At 39.7% G+C, this 23,149-nt stretch overlaps 2 protein-coding genes across 4 annotated transcripts in view; both read left to right on the top strand.

Annotated features, from left to right (window-relative positions):
* The first annotated feature begins 341 nt into the window (after positions 1-341).
* The window catches only part of LOC133635425 (uncharacterized), a 418,448-nt gene continuing 395,640 nt past the window's right edge, over positions 342-23,149 (top strand). Inside the window, exons 1-2 of one of the 3 annotated variants that reach the window (XM_062028616.1) lie at positions 352-422; positions 16,020-16,106. The gene's annotated coding sequence lies outside the window, so the exon portion shown is untranslated. Of the gene's footprint in view, positions 423-16,019; positions 16,107-23,149 lie in introns of those variants that run through there. The other 2 variants (XM_062028617.1, XM_062028619.1) reach the window with 2 other exon arrangements.
* sox2 (SRY-box transcription factor 2) lies at positions 5,204-8,406 on the top strand. Its single transcript, XM_062028615.1, has 2 exons — positions 5,204-7,354; positions 7,565-8,406. The coding sequence occupies exons 1-2, from the start codon at positions 6,375-6,377 to the stop codon at positions 7,572-7,574; spliced, it is 990 nt and encodes a 329-aa protein (XP_061884599.1). The 5' UTR covers positions 5,204-6,374; the 3' UTR covers positions 7,575-8,406.

The raw sequence follows: 23,149 nt of genomic DNA on the forward strand, positions 1-23,149 counted from the left end.
CTTTGTTGTTCTTGCTTGCATTCTTCTCCTTTTTAAATCGGCCCCTTTTTCACTTTGTGCGCCGCCATAAACGCCTTTTTCTTCTGGCAGGGCGCGCGGTGAGCAGACGTGGAGGCCACCGGCTCCGCGCGGATATGCACGCCGGATACCAGGCGCCGCCGGCCGGATGGAAACAAGTCGGACTTGGGGGTGAAGACGGAGGAAAAAAAAAAAAAAAAGGAAAAATGTGTTGGGCGCCACGGGTGATCGGAGACGTGGCGGCGGGCGAGCGGAGCTCCGCGGGCGGACACGCGTGGACTCCGTGGGCCGGTGGTACGACTGGAGGAGATTTGAAAAGACAATTTTTTTTTTTATTTTTTTTTCTCCCCCCCCGCGTTTTGTCTGCCAATCACGACGAGAGGAAGACGCAACACTCCCAAAGTGTAAGTTGAATCGTGCGTGTGTTTGCGTGGAAGTGTGTGTGGTAGTGTTGGTGTGTGTGCGTGTGCGTGTGAGTGTCACAGTTGTGGGTGGGTTTTTTTTGTTTGTTTGTTTTTTTGAATTTTATAAACTTTTATCTATAATATGCAACATTTACATACAATCAAGAAATAATAATGATCAAAACAAGTACAGAAATAGTACAAAAACATTGTGGGTGTTGCAGTGGCTTCGGCCGCAAATCTTGACGGGCCGGTTAAAACACCAAAATAATAATAATAACTATTATTATTATTATTATTATTATTATTATTATAATGAGATAGCGACTTGTCCAGGGTGTGCCCCGCCTTCCGCCCGAATGCTGCTGAGATAGGCTCCAGCACCCCCCTCCCCTCCCCCCGTGACCCTGAAAGGGACAAGCAGTAGAAAATGGACGGATGGAATAATAATAATAATTATTATTATTATTATTATTACACTGAGGTGGCGACTTGTCCAGGGTGTACCCCGCCTTCCGCCCGAGTGCCGCTGAGATAGGCTCCAGTACCCCCGACCCCCCTCCCCCGTGACCCCAAAAGGGACAAGCGGTAGGAAATGGATGGATGGAATGATAATTATTATTATTATTATTATTATTATTATTATAATGAGGTGGCGACTTGTCCAGGGTGTACCCCGCTTTCCGCCCGAATGCCGCTCAGATAAGCTCCAGCACACACCCATCCCTTCCCCCCGTGACCCCGAAAGGGACAAGTGGTAAAAAAATGTAAGGATTATTATTAGTAGTAGTATAATTATAACAACAATAATAACTTGTTACAATAAGAACAATTAACTATAATACATGAAATGGCCATCTATTTGTATGCATTTCATATGCATTTCATTATTTCTACAAATAATATTAGCCATCACTATTTTGATGTTGTTATTATTTATTTATTTATTTTACAATCCATATTTAATCTTAAACGCGTGTTTTATTTTGTAGGTGCCATAATGCAATTAGTGCGTGTCGCGTACCATAAAGAAAACACTTGAATTTGTTTTCTCAACTATAATTAGAGGTGCGGTAAAAAAAAAAAATTAAAAAAATAATAAATAAAAAAAACTCTTCTTGCTATAAATGTCAGTGCAATTTTAGTGGCTCCTTTTAAAAAAGGGGGGGAAATGATTCTCCAAAATATTGTGGATGTTTTTGACTCGGGTATTGACTGCATGCTACGGCCCCTGGTGGCAAAAAAAACATGCCATTTATTATTCCAGTTTGGACTCAATAATTAAGATTATTCTAAAAATGTGTTGAATTTCCTGATGAAATAATGAACATAAAAATAAATAATCATAAAAAAATGATGCATGCACCATTTGTGTTTTGTGTATTAAATGAAGCAATATTAATATTATTACCATGAAATTGGTTATAAGCCAAAATGTTAAACATGACAATTATGTTCCATATTTTATTCGCAATGTTTATATTATTTGGGTTCATTAAAAAAAAGCCAGCATCGGTAGCTTGTTAGTTTTTTCCCCCTTGTTTTGTCAAACAACAGCTTTAATTTCGTCTGCTTGTGGATGCAGGGGCCAAATCCCCCGGCCTATAGGCTGCATGGGGGCCCCCGCTTTCAGGGAGCCGCGGGTCCCCGCTGTTCCTTTATTATCCTAAACAGATTAGAGGTAGCGGGGAACACACTCAGACGGCATGCAGATATGCAGATAGCAGCCGAGCGGACCCTTTTTTTCAATCTTGCATTATAATGCGGCCATGCAGCTTCGGCTTGCATGTACGGAGACTCTTGCGGGCTTTTTTTTTTTTTTTTTTACGCGCGTCTTATGCAAGGTCGCCATAATGAGCGCCTGTATCAAATGGCTGAAACACACAACAAGGCTTGATCTATTCATGTGCAATTATGATGGAATGGGCAGATATTATTTAATTCAATTAAATCAGGTGTGTATCTGTGAAGTAGGGCTACATTTGTCATGGGTCTATATTTGATTGGAGGGGGGGGAAAAACAACGATTATTTATTTATTTAAATTTGTTTTAATAACTCAAATGTGTGTGTTTTTGCATGTGTTTAGTTTTTTTTTTACAGACTTAAAAAACAATTCTGGCAAAATACAAATTCAACTTTGCCTGTAGTTCCTTCTCCGGCCAGTAGACGGCACTGGTGTCACGCAGCAGGACGCCGTGCGTCCACCACAGCAAAAGTTTTGGACCCCCCAAAAAAACAACAACATCTGAGTGAATTATTGAAAGGAAAACGTGCTTTATTAATTGTTGGTAATTTTCTTTCGGTTTTGGTTTGATTTAGGGAACATAAATAGAATCGGATGTAATGTTAATTGGCTGATTGCATGAGTTTTGCTTTTTTTTATTTACCTTAAAATAAAAAAATAAAAAATCCTCACTTTTATTTATCCGCAGTGTCGTGTGCAACAACAATAACAACAACAACAACACAGTGTAGTGGAGTTGTGTCTTTCTTCAGACACAACACACACTATTTGTGCTGAGATGAGCCCCTCTGTGTGTGTCGGCATTCAACTTGACCATAACAAAAGGGGGACACATCTTGGATTACCTTTAAGTCTTTTCAACGCTAAAAAAAAAAAAAAAAAAAAAAAAAAAAAAAAAAAAAAGCAACAAGCAGCCCCCCCCGCCCCCCTTTCTGCGCACACAGCACAACAATCCAAGGCTTTGAGTCAACTAACAAAGTTTATTTAAGTTTTGTCATGTTATTGGAGGGGTCCTAAGTTAGGCTTTTGTTGAAAGGACCGTGGTTTTAGGCCATTGACAAACTATTTTTTAACTTTTTTTGATTTATTGCAAGGGATGTTTTAATGAAAATACATATTTATTACGTGTTTAATTATTAAAGAATAACTTGGGGGAGGTAGGATGAGTACATTTTGTTATTATTTATTTAAATTATGAAATTGTACTGATTTTAAACGTAAAAAAAAAAAATGTATTAATAATAATAGGCCCTCCTTTCTGCACACACACAGCACAACAATCCAACGCTTTGAGTCAACTAACAAAGTTTATTTAAGTTGTGTCATGTTATTGAGGGGGGGGGGGGGGGGGTCCTAAGTTATGGTTGTATAGTGACTTTTGTTGAAATGACTGTGGTTTTAGGCCATTGACAAACTATTTTTAAACTTTTTTGATTTATTGCAAAGGATGTTTTAATGAAAATACATATTTATTATGCGTTACAACTCTCGTTTTATTATTCAAAAAAATACCTTTTTTTATTATTTAATCACCCCACATGGAGAAATTATGAAGTTGTAGTGATTTGACATAGTCACAAAAACGTAAAAAAAACAACAAAAAACAATAGTATTAATAATAATAGGCCCCCTTTCTGCACACACAGCACAACAATCCAACGCTTTGAGTCAACTAACACAGTTTTTTTAAGTTTTGTCATGTTATTGAGGGGGTTTATAGTGACTTTTGTTGAAATGACTGTGGTTTTAGGCCATTGACAAACTATTTTTAAACTTTTTTGATTTATTGCAAAGGATGTTTTAATGAAAATACATATTTATTACGTGCTATAACTCATTTCATTATTAAAAAATACTTTTGTATTATTTATTTACCCCACATGGAGAAATTATGAAGTTGTACTGATTTGACATAGTCACAAAAACGTAAAAAAAAAACAATAAAAAACTAAAAAATAGTATTAATAATAATAGGCCCCCCCTTTCTGCATACACAGCACAGCACAATCCAACGCTTTGAGTCAACTAACACTGTTTATTTAAGTTTTGTCGTGTTATTGAGGGGGTTTATAGTGGCTTTTGTTGAAATGACCGTGGTTTTAGGCCATTGACAAACTATTTTCAAACTTTATTTGAATTATTTCAAGAGATGTTTTAATGAAAATACATATTTATTATGTGTTATAACTCTCGTTTTATTATTAAAAAAAAAAAAAAACGTTTTTATTATTTATTTACCTCACATGGAGAAATTATGAACTTGTACTGATTTGACATAGTCACAAAAACGTAACAAATACAACAAAAAACTAAAAAAATTGTATTCATAATAATAGGCCCCCCTTCTCTGCACACACAGCACAACAATCCAACGCTTTGAGTCAACTAATACAGTTTATTTAAGTTTTGTCATGTTATTGTGGGGGTTTATAGTGACTTTTGTTGAAATGACTGTGGTTTTAGGCCATTGACAAACTATTTTCAAACTTTATTTGAATTATTTCAAGAGATGTTTTAATGAAAATACATATTTATTACGTGTTATAACTCGTTTTATTATTAAAAACAACTTTTTTATCATTTATTCACCCCACATGGAGAAATTATGAAGTAGTACTGATTTTACATAGTCACAAAAAAGTTTAAAAAAACAACAAAAAATAAAAATTGTATTAATGATGATAGGCCCCCCTTTCTGCACACACAGCACAACAATCCAATGCTTTGAGTCAACTAACACAGTTTATTTAAGTTTTGTCATGTTATTGGGGGGGTTGTATAGTTGAAATGACTGTGGTTTTAGGCCATTGACCAATTATTTTTGAACTTTTTTAATTTATTGCAAGGGATGTTTTAATGAAAATACATATTTATTACGTGTTGAAACTCTCGTTTTATTATTAAAAAAATAACTTTTTTACAATGTATTTACCCCACATGGAGAAATTATGAACTTGTACTGAAAAATACAACACAAAACCCCCCAAAAAATAGTATTAATAATAATAGGCCTCCCTTTCTGCAGGTCCTAAGTTAGGGTTGTATAGTGACTTTTGTTTAAATGACTGTGGTTTTAGGCCATTGACAAACTATTTTCAAACTTTTTATTTATTTATTGCAAGGATGTTTTAATGATATAATGTTGTAACTGTCTATGTATTATTAAACATATAACTTTTTTTTAATTATGTATTTACCCCACATGGAGAAATTATGACGTTGTACTGATTTTACATAGTTAAAAAACGTAAAAAAAAATTAAAAAAAATAGTATTACTTTTTTTTTAAAATATTTTTTTATTTTATTTTATTTATAAATCCAACAAAACAACACACACCATTATCACAATCATACAATTCCAATTCCAAAACCAAACCCGGCCCAGGAACATTCACACAGAGCAATTGAGAGGACACACAAACATGACACAAAACAATCCAAAAGTAGCCAAACAAAAATGAATAACGTCAACAGTATCAGTATTAATAATAATTCCAACATAGCAGTGATTAGAAATCCCTCATTGACATTATTATCACAGCCATTTATTTAAAAAAAATAATTAAAAAAATTAATTAATATACATTAAAAAAAAAATAATTGCACTCTGCACAAATAATTAAACAAAATCCCTTAAAAAGCATGTATTTGTATGTACTGTTTGCATGAGCTCATCCAAGGCAGCTTCAGGGGTGAGTGCGTTTCTCCCCCCAGCCCGCCAGGCCACGCCCCTTTATGCTAATCACAGCTTCCCATTGGCGTGTCAGGGTGAGCAAGTCGTCTCTGATTGGCCAGGTCGAGGCCATTTATTTGCTGACAGCCGCGTCACTTGAATGGTCGTCTATTAACTTGTTCCAAAACTACCCGGACTTGTCAGGCGTACACACGCGGGAAAGAGGTGGGAAGAAAAAAAAAAAAAAAAAAAAAAGTGCAAGTTTTCTCTTTTTTGGCGACGGAGGGAAGAAGTTTTTGTGGACACTAACCGAGCACTGCGAGGGAGACGGGATAAGTGTGTGTGAGAGAGTGTGTGTGTGTGAGTGTGTGTGTGTGTGTGTGGCGGCTTCCAGGCTTGTTTTTTTTTTTTTTTTTTTGAGGGGTGCCAAAAAGGACAAACTTTTTAGAGTTCCAGGTAACTTGTTTGGACTTTCACCTGTTCGGTGAAAAAAAGGAAAAAAAAAAAAAAGAAAAAAAAAAGTTTTTTCCTGATGTATAACATGATGGAGACCGATTTGAAGCCCCCCGCGCCCCAGACCAACGCGGGGGGTCCGGGCAACCCCAACACGCCCGGAACCGGCGCCAACCAGAAAAACAGCCCGGAGCGGGTGAAGAGACCCATGAACGCCTTCATGGTGTGGTCCCGGGGCCAGAGGCGGAAGATGGCGCAGGAGAACCCCAAAATGCACAACTCGGAGATAAGCAAGCGCCTCGGCGCGGAGTGGAAACTTCTCTCGGAGAGCGAGAAGCGGCCGTTTATCGACGAGGCCAAGCGGCTGCGGGCCTTGCATATGAAGGAGCACCCCGACTACAAGTACCGGCCCCGGCGGAAGACCAAGACCCTCATGAAGAAGGACAAGTACACCTTACCGGGCGGGCTCCTGGGCCCCGGTGGGAACGGCATGGGCGCCGGGGTCGGTGGAGTCGGGGCCGGGCTAGGCGGAGGTGGTGTCGCCCAGCGTATGGACAGCTACGCGGCGCACATGAACGGCTGGACCAACGGCGGCTACGGGATGATGCAGGAGCAGCTGAGCTACCAGCACCCGGGGCTGAGCGCGCACAACCCGGGCCAGATGCAGCCCATGCACCGCTACGACATGAGCGCCCTCCAGCAGTACAACAGCATGACCACGCAGGGCTACATGAACGGCTCCCCGACCTACTCCATGTCCTACTCGCAGCAGGGCACGCCCGGCGGCATGACGGCGCTGGGCTCCATGGGGCCCGCCTCCGGAGTCAAGTCCGAGTCGAGCAGCTCCAGTCCGCCGATCGTCACCTCGTCCTCCTCCTCCTCTTTGCACCGGGGCGCGCCGGGCTGCCAGAGCGGGGACCTGAGGGACATGATCAGCATGTACCTGCCCGGGGCGGAGGTCAGCGAGCAGACGGCCCAGACCAGGCTACACATGTCCGGCCACTACCAGAGCACCGTGCCCGGGACGACGATCAACGGCACGCTGCCATTAACACACATGTAAGAAAAAAAAAAAAAACGGAAACTTTTATATACACATATATATATATATATATATATATATAAAACAGTGGACTACTTAACTTTGGACTATTTTTGTACAGAAAAAAATGGGGGTTGCAGGGGGAAAAGTTGTATAAAAGTCACCTGCAAAAAAAAAGGAAAAAAGGACCAATTTTTTCCCCCCCCTCCCTTTTCATTTCTTTAAAGGAAGCTGTAGAGGAAGATCTTCACCTCTGCACTGCTGGATGAAGTTTGCCAGACGAGAAAGTGGGAGTCGCAATCAAAATGTTTTATTATTGCAATCACCTTTTTTTTTTTTTTTTTTTTTTTTGTACAGTATTTATCAACAAAAAAAACAAAAACATTACAATCAGATGACTTAATTAACCATCAAGAGGTTGCATCGTTTTTTTAATACATTTTTTTTTTTTATCTCCCCCTTATTTTTTTTATTATATAACTTCATATAACAAAGCCAGTTTGGCCGAAACTGAACAATTGCTCATTTACATGGGAAAGAAAAAGGGACATAAAAACGAAACAGGTAATACTGTTTTTTTTTCTTCTTTTTAAATTAAGGTCAATAACTAAAAAAAAAAAAAATGTAATAATACTCCCCCCCCCCCCTCCAACCCCACACCCGCTCATACATCATAAAAAAAAAAAGTTAATTTATATTCCCCCGTCTCCCACTTTTCATCCGTTTGAGGTATGGCGCTTGTGCTCTTTATTTTTCTTATTGATTTGTACAATTCCTGTATATTTACTGTGATATTTTATGTTTTTAGCTCATCATTCATTTCCGTAGTTGTATTTAAAAACAAAAAAACAAACAAACAAAAAAAAAGAGAATACTCTGGCCTGTACGCAGAAGCCAACCACTCCATGTACATACTGAAACTAATACCATCCTTATAACAGCTACAATTTCAACTGAGTATATATTTTTTTTTTCAATATGCAGTTTGAAAAGAATAAATTTTGGAAATTTGGATACTTGAAATGGTTTGTTTGATTTTTTTTAATTGGACGTGTCTGCAGTGTGTGTGTGTGTGTGTGTGTGTGTCACATGTTGAGTTCTCACTATATAGTGCTGACTAATATTAGTCATAATAATAATCATAATTTCGTGCTTTATGCTGTGAATGTAAAACCCCTCATCAAGTTTGTTGGGAAGATAAATCCAACAAAACACGCACAAAAAAAAAAACGTGGCTCCTCTTCTAAAAATAAACTTGATGCCAGTTATAGGAACAATCATTTTAATAAAATGTCATGTCACTGTTTATTATTATAATTAGTGTTATTAAATGCCATCAGTTTAATTGTCAATAATGCGATTGCCATCGTTATGACCAGCGTCACTTATTTATTTAAAGTACAAAAAGTTATTTAATTTCACGGATTCATTTCAAACTATGAAACTAATTAATTAAGGCCGTGACTTTTTGCAGTTCGTTTTGACTCAAATAAAACAAATAAAATCTCATTAAAATGGTCAAAAATAGGAGTCACTTTTTCACCATTTTAACGAAATTTTATTTGTTTTAATTTTTAATATTATCACAATTTAAATGATTGAAAAACTTTATACGTGGTGAATTTATACAAGCTTTTTGATATTTTTTTTTTCATTATTTCCATCCTGTTATTTAGTAAAAATTGTATGTTTTAAAAAAAAAATCAAACTCTCAGTAATTTACAAAACCTCTTCAATAAAATAAAAAAAGTGTTTTAGAGCCAGCAATAAAATGGGGTGGGGGGGGGGGGAATAATCCCTAAAATGAGCTAACAGCTCGCTTTGAATTACTAACGGTTTTAAATCTGGTTTGGTGCGCGCGCGCGCGTGCACGCGTGTCTGAATATGTGTGTGTGCGCGCACGGCGAGGTAGATTAAGATTAGGGGCCGTTGTAGTGCTGCAGGTCCCCGGGGGCCACAGCTCACATTAACCGGCATGATGAATATTTGAAGAGGCCCCTCAATGCGTGTCTGTGTCCCAGTCGGGCCTACAAGAGGTCAAATGATAGTCGGCATTGCTCCATTATTTATTGATCCGAGACGATTACCGCGATACACATTTTACGTGCAAAAAAAACAACAACGTAATAAAACGTGTTTGCCTTTTCCCCCACCCTGTCTTTGTCCGTATGTACCTGCTTATGTATAGAGGGGCCCCGGGGAACAAATACATTATTTTGTCATCGTAAAAAAAAAATAATAAAAAAAAAAAGATGAAAGATGCCGGTTCAAGTGTCATTACGAGAGGCTGTCACGCGTGATCGTTTTTGATTAAGTAATTTACAATATTCCCAGTGGGGGATAAAACGCGCAGTATTTTGGAAATGTTTTTGAGTTGGGAAAAAAAAAAAAAGTCAAACAACCTTTATAGACCCTTGTAACAAACGATAACGTTTTGTCTCCTACTGCTCCGAGGGTACCTGAATGCACCACTGTTTAGGTTTGATTTACTTCCTCCTTAGTAAAGTCACTATATCGATATTAAACTAATGTCCATAATTTTATAATTCGACGAACATATTGTTCATCTTCCTAAATGCGCATAAAATACTTTCGGGTTGGAAAACATGAAAACAACCTTTATAGACCCTTGTAACAAACGATAACATTTTCTCTTTCAATGCTCCGGAAGGTGCCTGAATGCACCACTGTTTAGGTTTGATTTACTTCCTCCTTATTAAAGTCACTATATCGATAGTCTACACTAATGTCCATAACTTTATCATTCGGTGAACATTTTGTTTATCTTCCTAAATGCGCATAAAATATTTTCAAGTTGGAAAACATGTAAAACAACATTTATAGACCCTTGTAACAAACGCTAACATTTTGTCTCCTAATGCTCCGAGGGTGCCTGAATGCACCACTGTTTAGGTTTGATTTACTTCTTCCTTATTAAAGTCACTATATTGATAGGCTAAACTAATGTCCATAACTTTATCATTCGGCGAACATGTTGTTTATCTTCCTAAATGCGCATAAAATGCTTTCAGGTTGGAAATCATGAAAACACCCTTTATAGACCCTTTTAACAAACGATAAAATGTTCTCTTTCAATGCCCCGGAAGGTGCCTGAATGCACCACTGTTTAGGTTTGATTTACTTCCTCCTTAGTAAAGTCACTATATCGATATTAAACTAATGTCCATAATTTTATAATTCGACGAACATGTTGTTCATCTTCCTAAATGCGCATAAAATGCTTTCGGGTTGGAAAACATGAAAACACCCTTTATAGACCCTTGTAACAAACGATAACGTTTTGTCTCCTAATGCTCCGAGGGTGCCTGAATGCACCACTGTTTAGGTTTGATTTACTTCATCCTTATTAAAGTCACTATATCGATAGTCTACACTAATGTCCATAACTTTATCATTCGGTGAACATTTTGTTTATCTTCCTAAATGCGCATAAAATATTTTCAAGTTGGAAAACATGTAAAACAACATTTATAGACCCTTGTAACAAACGCTAACATTTTGTCTCCTAATGCTCCGAGGGTGCCTGAATGCACCACTGTTTAGGTTTGATTTACTTCTTCCTTATTAAAGTCACTATATTGATAGGCTAAACTAATGTCCATAACTTTATCATTCGGCGAACATGTTGTTTATCTTCCTAAATGCGCATAAAATGCTTTCAGGTTGGAAATCATGAAAACACCCTTTATAGACCCTTTTAACAAACGATAAAATGTTCTCTTTCAATGCCCCGGAAGGTGCCTGAATGCACCACTGTTTAGGTTTGATTTACTTCCTCCTTAGTAAAGTCACTATATCGATATTAAACTAATGTCCATAATTTTATAATTCGACGAACATGTTGTTCATCTTCCTAAATGCGCATAAAATGCTTTCGGGTTGGAAAACATGAAAACACCCTTTATAGACCCTTGTAACAAACGATAACGTTTTGTCTCCTAATGCTCCGAGGGTGCCTGAATGCACCACTGTTTAGGTTTGATTTACTTCCTCCTTATTAAAGTCACTATATCGATAGTCTACACTAATGTCCATAACTTTATCATTCGGCGAACATGTTGTTTATCTTCCTAAATGCGCATAAAATGCTTTCAGGTTGGAAATCATGAAAACACCCTTTATAGACCCTTTTAACAAACGATAAAATGGTCTATTTCAATGCCCGGAGGGTGCCTGAATGCACCACTGTCTAGGTTTGATTTACTTCCTCAGTAAAGTCACTATATCGATATTAAACTAATGTCCATAATTGTATAATTCGACGAACATGTTGTTCATCTTCCTAAATGCGCATAAAATGCTTTCGGGTTGGAAAACATGAAAACAACCTTTATAGACCCTTGTAACAAACGATAACATTTTCTCTTTCAATGCTCCGGAAGGTGCCTGAATGCACCACTGTTTAGGTTTGATTTACTTCCTCCTTATTAAAGTCACTATATCGATAGGCTAAACTAACGTCCATAACTTTATCATTCAGCGAACATGTTGTTTATCTTCCTAAATGTGCATAAAATAATTTCGGGTTGCAAAACACGAAAACAACCTTTATAGACCCTTATAGCAAACTATAACATTTTGTCTTCCAATGCCATGGAAGGTGCCTGAATGCACCACTGTTTAGGTTTGATTTATTCCCCCTTATTAAAGTCACTATATCGATAGGCTAAACTAATGTCCATAACTTTATCATTCAGCGAACATGTTGTTTATCTTTCTAAATGCGCATAAAATATTTTCGGGTTGGAAAACAACTTTTATACACCCTTATAACAAACGATTACATTTTGTCTCCGAATGCTCCGAGGGTGCCTGAATGCACCACTGTTTAGGTTTGATTTACTTCCTCCGTAGTAAAGTCACTATATCGAATGGCTAAACTAATGCCCCCAACTTTATCATTCGACAAACATGTTGTTTATCTAAATGTTTTCGGGTTGGGAAACATGAAAACAACCTTTATAGATCCTTATAAAAAACGATACAAAAAAATGTCTCCTAATGCTCCGAGGGTGCCTGAATGCACCACTGTTTAGGTTTGATTTACTTCATCCGTAGTAAAGTCACTATATCGATAGGCTACACTAATGTCCCCCAACTTTATATCATTCGGCAAACATGTTGTATATCTTCCTAAATGCACATCAAATATTTTCAAGTTGGAAAACATGTAAAACAACGTTTATAGACCCTTGTAACATACGCTAACATTTTGTCTCCTAATGCTCCGAGGGTGCCTGAATGCACCACTGTTTAGGTTTGATTTACTTCCTCTGTAGTAAAGTCACGATATCAATAGGCTAAACTAATGCCCATAACTTTATCATTCTGTGAACATGTTGTTTATCTTCCTAAATGCAGATAAAATATTTTCGGGTTGGAAAACATTAAGACAACCTTTATAGACCCTTATAACAAACGATAAAGTTTTGTCTTCTAATGCTCCGAGGGTGCCTGAATGCACCACTGTTTAGGTTTGATTTATTCCCCCCTTGGTTAAGTCACTATGGTCTACACTAATGTCCATAATGTTCGACGAACATGTCGTTTATCTTCCTAAATGCGCATAAAATATTTTCGGGTTGGAAAACATGTAAAACAACCTTTATAGACCCTTGAAACAAACAATAACATTGTGTCTTGCAATGCTATGGAGGGTGCCTGAATGCACCACTGTTTAGGTTTAATTTATTCCCCCCTTAGTAAAGTCACTATGGTCTACACTAATGTCCATAATGTTCGGCGAACATGTTGTTTATCTTTCTAAATGTGCATAAAATATTTTTGGGTTGGAAAACATGAAAACAACCTTTATAGACCCTTGTAAAAAACGATAACGTTTTGTCTCCTAATGTTCCGAGGGTGCCTGAATGCACCACTGTTTAGGTTTGATTTACTTCCTCCTTAGTAAAGTCACTATATCGATAGGATAAACTAATGTCCATAACTTTATCATTCGGCGAACATGTTGTTTATCTTTCTAAATGCGCATAAAATATTTTCGGGTTGGAAAACAACTTTTATACACCCTTATAACAAACGATAACATTTTGTCTTCCAATGCTCCGGGGGGTGCCTGAATGCACCACTGTTTAGGTTTGATTTATTCCCCCCTTATTAAAGTCACTATATCGATAATCTAAACTAATGTCCATAACTTTATCATTCGGCGAACATGTTGTTTATCTGCCTAAATGTGCATAAAATATTTTCGGGTTGGAAAAAATGTAAAACAACCTTTATAGAGCCTTGTAACAAACGATAACATTTTGTCTCCTAGTCCTCCGAGGGTGCCTGAATGCACCACTGTTTAGGTTTGATTTACTTCTTCCTTATTAAAGTCACTATATCGATAGTCTACACTAATTTCCATAACTTTATCATTCGGCGAACATGTTGTTTATCTTCCTAAATGTGCATAAAATATTTCCGGGTTGGAAAACATGTAAAACAACCTTTATAGACCCTTATAACAATCGATAACATTTTGTCTCCTAATCTTCCGAGGGTGCCTGAATGCACCACTGTTTAGGTTTGATTTACTTCCTCCTTAGTAAAGTCACTATATCGATAGTCTCCAATAATTTCCATAACTTTATCATTCGGTGAACATGTTGTTTATCTTTCTAAATGTGCATAAAATATTGTCGGGTTGGAAAAAATGTAAAACAACCTTTATAGAGCCTTGTAACAAACAATAACATTTTGTCTTCCAATGCTATGGAAGGTGCCTGAATGCACCACTGTTTAGGTTTGATTTATTCCCCCCTTATTAAAGTCACTATATCGATAGTCTAAACTAATGTCCATAACTTTATCATTCGGCGAACATGTTGTTTATCTTCCTAAATGCGCATAAAATATTTTCGGGTTGGAAAAAATGTAAAACAACCTTTATAGAGCCTTGTAACAAACGACAACATTTTGTCTCCTAATCCTCTGAGGGTGCCTGAATGCACCACTGTTTAGGTTTGATTTACTTCCTCCTTAGTAAAGTCACTATATCGATAGTCTACACTAATTTCCATAACTTTATCATTCGGTGAACATGTTGTTTATCTTCCTAAATGCGCATAAAATATTTTCGTGTTGGAAAAAATGTAAAACAACCTTTATAGAGCCTTGTAACAAACGATAACATTTTGTCTTCCAATGCTATGGAAGGTGCCTGAATGCACCACTGTTTAGGTTTGATTTAATCCCCCCTTATTAAAGTCACTATATCGATAGTCTAAACTAATTTCCATAACTTTATCATTCCGTGAACATGTTGTTTATCTTCCTAAATGTGCATAAAATATTTTCGTGTTGGAAAAAATGTAAAACAACCTTTATAGAGCCTTGTAACAAACGATAACATTTTGTCTCCTAATCCTCAGAGGGTGCCTGAATGCACCACTGTTTAGGTTCGATTTACTTCCTCCTTAGTAAAGTCACTATATCGATAGTCTACACTAATTTCCATAACTTTATCATTCTGTGAACATGTTGTTTATCTTCCTAAATGCGCATAAAATATTTTCGGGTTGGAAAAAATGTAAAACAACCTTTATAGACCCATATAACAAACGATAACATTTTGTCTTCCAATGCTATGGAAGGTGCCTGAATGCACCACTGTTTAGGTTTGATTTATTCCCCCCTTATTAAAGTCACTATATCGATAGGCTAAACTAATGTCCATAACTTTATCATTCGGTGAACATGTTGTTTATCTTCCTAAATGCGCATACAATATTTTCGGGTTGGAAAACATGTAAAACAACCTTTATAGAGCCTTGTAACAATCGATAACATTTTGTCTCCTAATCCTCCGAGGGTGCCTGAATGCACCACTGTTTAGGTTTGATTTACTTCCTCCTTAGTAAAGTCACTATATCGATAGTCTACACTAATTTCCATAACTTTATCATTCGGTGAACATGTTGTTTATCTTCCTAAATGTGCATAAAATATTTTCGGGTTGGAAAAAATGTAAAACAACCTTTATAGACCCATATAACAAACGATAACATTTTCTCTTCCAATGCTATTGAAGGTGCCTGAATGCACCACTGTTTAGGTTTGATTTAGTCCCCCCTTATTAAAGTCCCTATATCGATAGTCTAAACTAATGTCCATAACTTTATCATTCGGTGAACATGTTGTTTATCTTCCTAAATGCGCATAAAATATTTTCGGGTTGGAAAAAATGTAAAACATCCTTTATAGAGCCTTGTAACAAACGATAACATTTTGTCTCCTAATCCTCCGAGGGTGCCTGAATGCACCACTGTTTAGGTTTGATTTACTTCCTCCTTATTAAAGTCACTATATCGATAGTCTACACTAATTTCCATAACTTTATCATTCGGCGAACATGTTGTTTATCTTTCTAAATGTGCATAAAATATTTTCGGGTTGGAAAAAATGTAAAACAACCTTTATAGAGCCTTGTAACAAACTATAACATTTTGTCTTCCAATGCTATGGAAGGTGCCTGAATGCACCACTGTTTAGGTTTGATTTATTCCCCCCTTATTAAAGTCACTATATCGATAGTCTAAACTAATGTCCATAACTTTATCATTCCGTGAACATGTCGTTTATCTTTCTAAATGCGCATAAAACATCGTATGAGAAGTGAAGGGAGGTAAAAGGTTGGTTTTTGTCTCCTTCCAGCACCCCATCCGGGTCTGACCACCACTTCCGGTGCTCGCGTGCTGAGCGTGTCTTTGGCGCCCGAGGATATTTGGACTGCAACAGGTGGTAAGCGCGCCTCTGCCTTTTTCGCCTGGGGGTGGAAAAAAACAAAAAAACAAAAACCCAGATGTTACACACGATAACCCGCCATGGTGTGTGGTTATTCAGGCTTGCTTCTGGATCGCTTTCAAAAGAGCTTTTTTTTTTATCAGCATGCACCTAAATGAAAACTATAATTGTAGACCTCCATGAACTGTTATTGTTGGTCTCAATTGATAATAAATCAGGAGAGCAATCATATACTATTTAATTCTCTACATCAGGGGTTTAATGTAGGCTTTATTTCTCACGGACAGGCCTTCAAGATAAATATAGCAAATAAGTGCATGGAAAATGCATTCATGAAAAAAACTCACCATAACGTTACATTAATTAGTGCGAGCCCCCGGTCTTTTCCCATTGCAAAAAAAAAGCTCCCCATAGACTTTTGTTTTTCCACTCGTTTTTTTGCCAGTAGTAGGCTTTTGTTGGGCTTTTGTCTCTGATGGGTTATAGGTGATGCATCACAATCAACGACAAAAGCCTGGATATGTAATCAAGCTAGAAATACTTGCCATTAGTGCCAATATATTTCTGTGGATTTCTATTTCCATTCTAAAATATATGTATTCATATCGTGTGCGATATTACACACATACATACAATAATGTGATATTTTTGGTCCAATTTTCCACGCATAAATACATCTATTATTGCTAACTACTTGTGTAATAGGACTATGTGCAATAACACCAGGACTTTAACTTACCAGGCTAAAGGAGATGTGTATTTTCTACCTTCAGCACAATTATTATATGCAACTAGTGTTGTAACGATACCAATATTTTGGTATCGGTACTTTCCGGTACTTTTCTAAAAAAAAAGGGGACCACAAAAAAATGGCATTATTGGCTTTATTTTAACAAAAAAATCTTAGGGTACATTAAACATGTTTATTATTGCAGTTAAGTCCTTAAATAAAATAGTGAACATACAAGACAACTTGTATTTTAGTAGTCAGTAAACAAACAAAGACTCCTAATTAGTCTGCTGACATGACTTTACATTTATCTATAGTTTTTACACCAAAATACATCCGTTCTCACTTTTCTGTCTCCACTCTGTGTCTGCTTGTAAGTACTCTGTGATTGTGCGCCGCTGAACATGCTCGTCTGCTTGTAAAACAGCAATGTCATGACGTGACTCCCCCTAGTGTCCAAATAACTCTAAACTAAGTCCTTGTTACTTAGAATATGTTCCCCTAGTGTCCAAATAACTCTAAATTAAATCTTTGTTACTTAGAATATGTTCCCCTAGTGTCCAAATAACTCTAAATAAGGTCTTTTTTACTTAGAATATGTTCCTCTAGTGTACAAATAACTCTAAACTAAGTCTTTGTTACTTAGAATATGTTCCCTTAGTGTCCAAATAACTCTAAATTAAATCTTTGTTACTTAGAATATGTTCCCCTAGTGTCCAAATAACTCTAAATGAGGTCTTTTTTATTTAGAATATGTTCCTCTAGTGTCCAAATAACTCTAAATTAAGTCTTTGTTACTTAGAATATGTTCCTCTAGTGTCCAAATAACTCTAAATTAAGTCTTTTTTACTTAGAATATGTTCATCTAGTGTCCAAATAACTCTAAATTAAGTCTTTTTTACTTAGAATATGTTCCCCTAGTGTCCAAATAACTCTAAATTAAGTCTTTGTTACTTAGAATATGTTCCCTTAGTGTCCAAATAACTCTAAATTAAGTCTTTTTTACTTAGAATATGTTCATCTGGTGTCCAAATAACTCTAAATTAAGTCTTTTTTACTTAGAATATGTTCCCCTAGTGTCCAAATAACTCTAAACTAAGTCTTTGTTACTTAGAATATGTTCCCCTAGTGTCCAAATAACTCTAAATACGGTCTTTTTTACTTAGAATATGTTCCTCTAGTGTCCAAATAACTCTAAATTAAGTCTTTTTTTACATAGAATATGTTCCCCTACTGTCCAAATAACTCTAAATTAAATCTTTTTTACTTAGAATATGTTCCCCTAGTGTCCAAATAACTCTAAACTAAGTCTTTGTTACTTAGAATATGTTCCCCTAGTGTCCAAATAACTCTAAATTAAATCTTTGTTACTTAGAATATGTTCCCCTAGTGTCCAAATAACTCTAAATAAGGTATTTTTTACTTAGAATATGTTCCTCTAGTGTCCAAATAACTCTAAATTAAGTCTTTGTTGCTTAGAATATGTTCCCCTAGTGTCCAAATAACTCTAAATTAAGTCCTTTTTACTTAGAATATGTTCCTCTAGTGTCCAAATAACTCTAAATTAAGTCTTTGTTACTTAGAATATGTTCCTCAAGTGTCCAAATAACTCTAAATTAAGTATTTTTTACTTGGAATATGTTCCTCTAGTGTCCAAATAACTCTAAATTAAGTCTTTGTTACTTAGAATATGTTCCTCTAGTGTCCAAATAACTCTAAATTAAGTCTTTGTTACTTAGAATATGTTCCTCTAGTGTCCAAATAACTCTAAATTAAGTCTTTTTTACTCAGAATATGTTCCTCTAGTGTCCAAATAACTCTAAACTAAGTCTTTGTTACTTAGAATATGTTCCCTTAGTGTCCAAATAACTCTAAATTAAGTCTTTGTTACTTAGAATATGTTCCCCTAGTGTCCAAATAACTCTAAATTAAGTCTTTTCTACTTCGAATATGTTCATCTAGTGTCCAAATAACTCTAAATTAAGTCTTTTTTACTTAGAATATGTTCCCCTAGTGTCCAAATAACTCTAAATTAAGTCTTTGTTACTTAGAATATGTTCCCCTAGTGTCCAAATAACTCTAAATTAAGTCTTTTTTACTTCGAATATGTTCATCTAGTGTCCAAATAACTCTAAATTAAGTATTTTTTACTTAGAATATGTTCCCCTAGTGTCCAAATAACTCTAAATTAAGTCTTTTTTACTTAGAATATGTTCCCCTAGTGTCCAAATAACTCTAAACTAAGTCCTTGTTACTTAGAATATGTTCCCTTAGTATCCAAATAACTCTAATCTAAGTCGTTGTTTTTTACAATATGTTACCCTAGTGTCCTTATATCTCTAAATTAAGTCTTTGTTACTTAGAATGTGTTCCCCTAGTGTCCAAATAACTCTAAATTAAGTCTTTGTTACGGACCGGTACCAGTGCCCGGACCGGTGGTCGGGGACCGCTGCTCGACATTATTCACAAATAATCTTTTGCTGGTGTTACAAACTGGTGCCAGTGCCCGGACTGGTGCTTTGGGACCACTGCTCTACATTATTCACAGAGAATCTGTTGCTGGTGTTACGGACCGGCGCCGGTTCCCGGACCGGTGGTCGGGGACCGCCGCTCGACTTTATTCACAAATAATCTTTTGCTGGTGTTACAGACCGGCGCCGGTGCCCGGACCGGTGCCCGGACCGGTGGTCGGGGACCGTCGCTCGGCATTATTCACAGAGAATCTTTTGCTGGTGTTACGGACTGGTGCTGGTTCCTGGACCGGTGGTCGGGGACCGCCGCTCGACATTATTCACAGATAATCTTTTGCTGGTGTTACGGACCGGTGCCGGTTCCCGGACCGGTGGTCGGGGACCGCCGCTCGACTTTATTCACAGAGAATCTTTTGTTGGTGTTACGGACCGGCGCCGGTGCCGGGACCGGTGGTCGGGGACCATCGCTCGGTATTATTCACAGAGAATCTTTTGCTGGTGTTACGGACTGGTGCCGGTTCCCGGACCGGTGGTCGGGGACCGCCACTCGACATCATTCACAGAGAATATTTTGCTGGTGTTACGGACCGGCGCCGGTACACGGACCGGTGATCGGGGACCGTCGCTCGGCATTATTCACAGAGAAACTTTTGCCGGTGTTACGGACCGGCGCCGGTGCCCGGACCGGTGGTCGGGGACCATTGCTCGGTATTATTCACAGATAATCTTTTGCTGGTGTTACGGACTGGTGCCGGTTCCCGGACCGGTGATCGGGGACCGTCACTCGACATCATTCACAGAGAATGTTTTGCTGGTGTTACGGACCGGCGCCGGTACACGGACCGGTGATCGGGGACCGTCGCTCGGCATTATTCACAGAGAAACTTTTGCTGGTTTTACGGACCGGCGCCGGTGCCCGGACCGGTGGTCGGGGACCCCTGCTCGACATTATTCACAGAGAATCTTTTGCTGGTGTTACGGACCGGCGCCGGTGCTTGGGGACCACTGCTCGACATTATTCACAGATAATCTTTTGCTGGTGTTACGGACCGGTGCCGGTTACCGGACCGGTAGTCGGGGACCGCCGCTCGACTTTATTCACAGAAAATCTGTTGCTGGTGTTACGGACTGGTGCCGGTGCCCGGACCGGTGGTCGGGGACTGCTTTTTGACATTATTCACAGAGAATCTTTTGCTGGTGTTACGGACCGGTGCCGGTGCCCGGACCGGTGGTCGGGGACCGCTGCTTGACATTATTAACAGATAATCTTTTGCTGGTGTTAACTCTAAATTAAGTAATTGTTTTTTAGAATATGTTCCCCTAGTGTCCTTATAACTCTAAATTAAGTCTTTGTTACTTAGAATGTGTTCCCCTAGTGTCCAAATAACTCTAAATTAAGTCTTTGTTACGGACCGGTGCCAGTGCCCGGACCGGGTGATGGTGCCCGGACCGGTGGTAGGGGACCGCTGCTCGACATTATTCACAGATAATATTTTGCTGGTGCTACGGAACGGTGCCGGTGCCCAGACCGGTGCTTGGGGACCGCTGCTCTAGATTATTCACAGAGAATCTGTTGCTGGTGTTACGGGCCGGTGCCGGTGCCCGGACCTGTGGCGGGGGACCGACGCTCGACATTATTCACAGAGAATCTTTTGCTGGTGTTACCGACCGGTGCCGGTGGTCGGGGACCGCTGCTCGACATTATTCACAGAGAATCTTTTGCCGGTGTTACGGATCGGTGCCGGTGATCGGGGACCGCTGCTCGACATTATTCACAGAGAATCTTTTGCTGGTGTTACGGACCGGCGCCGGTGCTTGGGCACCACTGCTCGACGTTATTCACAGATAATCTTTTGCTGGTGTTACGGACCGGTGCCGGTTTCCGGACCGGTGGTCGGGGACCGCCGCTCGACTTTATTCACAGAGAATCTTTTGCTGGTGTTACGGACCGGTGCCGGTTACCGGACCGGTGGTCGGGGACCGCCGCTCGACTTTATTCACAGAGAATCTGTTGCTGGTGTTACGGACTGGTGCCGGTGCCCGGACCGGTGGTCGGGGACTGCTTTTCGACATTATTCACAGAGAATCTTTTGCTGGTGTTACGGACCGGTGATGGTGCCCGGACCGGTGGTAGGGGACCGCTGCTCGACATTATTCACAGATAATATTTTGCTGGTGCTACGGAACGGTGCCGGTGTCCAGACCGGTGCTTGGGGACCGCTGCTCGACATTATTCACAGAGAATCTGTTGCTGGTGTTACGGGCCGGTGCCGGTGCCCGGACCGGTGGCGGGGGACCGCTGCTCGACATTATTCACAGAGAATCTTTTGCCGGTGTTACGGATCGGTGCCGGTGATCGGGGACCGCTGCTCGACATTATTCACAGAGAATCTTTTGCCGGTGTTACGGACCGGTGCCGGTGGTCGGGGACCGCTGCTCGACATTATTCACATAGAATCTTTTGCCGGTGTTACGGACCGGTGCCGGTGGTCGGGGACCGCTGCTCGACATTATTCACTGAGAATATTTTGCCGGTGTTACGGACCGGTGCCGGTGGTCGGGGACCGCTGCTCGACATTATTCACGCAGAATCTTTTGCCGGTGTTACGGACCGGTGCCGGTAGTCAGGGACCGCTGCTCGACATTATTCACAGATAATCTTTTGCCGGTGTTACGGACCGGTGCCGGTGGTCGGGGACCGCTGCTCGACATTATTCACAGAGAATATTTTGCCGGTGTTACGGACCGGTGCCGGTGGTCGGGGACCGCTGCTCGACATTATTCACAGAGAATCTTTTGCCGGTGTTACGGACCGGTGCCGGTGGTCGGGGACCGCTGCTCGACATTATTCACTGAGAATATTTTGCCGGTGTTACGGACCGGTGCCGGTGGTCGGGGACCGCTGCTCGACATTATTCACGCAGAATCTTTTGCCGGTGTTACGGACCGGTGCCGGTAGTCGGGGACCGCTGCTCGACATTATTCACAGAGAATCTTTTGCCGGTGTTACGGACCGGTGCCGGTGGTCGGGGACCGCTGCTCGACATTATTCACAGAGAATCTTTTGCCGGTGTTACGGACCGGTGCCGGTGGTCGGGGACCGCTGCTCGACATTACTCACGGAGAATCTTTTGCCGGTGTTACGGATCGGTGCCGGTGGTCGGGGACCGCTGCTCGACATTATTCACGGAGAATCTTTTGCCGGTGTTACGGACCGGTGCCGGTAGTCGGGGACCGCTGCTCGACATTATTCACAGTGAATCTTTTGCCGGTGTTACGGACCGGTGCTTGGGGACCACTGCTTTACTTTATTCACAGACAATCTTTTGCTGGTGTTACGTACCGTTGCCGGTCCCCGGACCGGTGCTTGGGGACCGCTGCTCTACATTATTCACAGATAATCTGTTGCTGGTGTTACGGATTGGTGTTGGTGCCCAGACCGGTGGTCGGGGACCGCCGCTCGACATTATTCACAGAGAATCTTTTGCTGGTGTTACGGACCCGTGCCGGTCCCCGGACCGGTCCTTGGGGACCACTGCTCTACATTATTCACAGAGAATCTGTTGCTGATTTTACAGACCGGCGCCGGTCCCCGGACCGGTGCTTGGGGACCACTACTCCATTTTATTCACAGCAAATCTTTTGCTGATGTTACTCCGATTATGCATCCGCGTCGCGCAACCCGCAACCTTGCGGGAACTGTCGGCCATCTTCACTGCCGCCTGAACGGTGCAAACGTGGAAGAGAAAGGGAGAGACAGCACTGCCTGCTTCTTTTCCCTGCACCTGCACAACACACACACACACACACACACACACACACACACACACACACACACA

The sequence above is a fragment of the Entelurus aequoreus genome, linkage group LG19 (assembly GCF_033978785.1).
Source record: "Entelurus aequoreus isolate RoL-2023_Sb linkage group LG19, RoL_Eaeq_v1.1, whole genome shotgun sequence".
In the NCBI taxonomy this organism is placed as follows: domain Eukaryota; kingdom Metazoa; phylum Chordata; class Actinopteri; order Syngnathiformes; family Syngnathidae; genus Entelurus; species Entelurus aequoreus.

Excerpts from the sequence above, each read along its gene's own strand:
- sox2 (XM_062028615.1), top strand. The coding sequence starts at position 6,375 with ATGTATAACATGATGGAGACCGATTTGAAGCCCCCCGCGCCCCAGACC.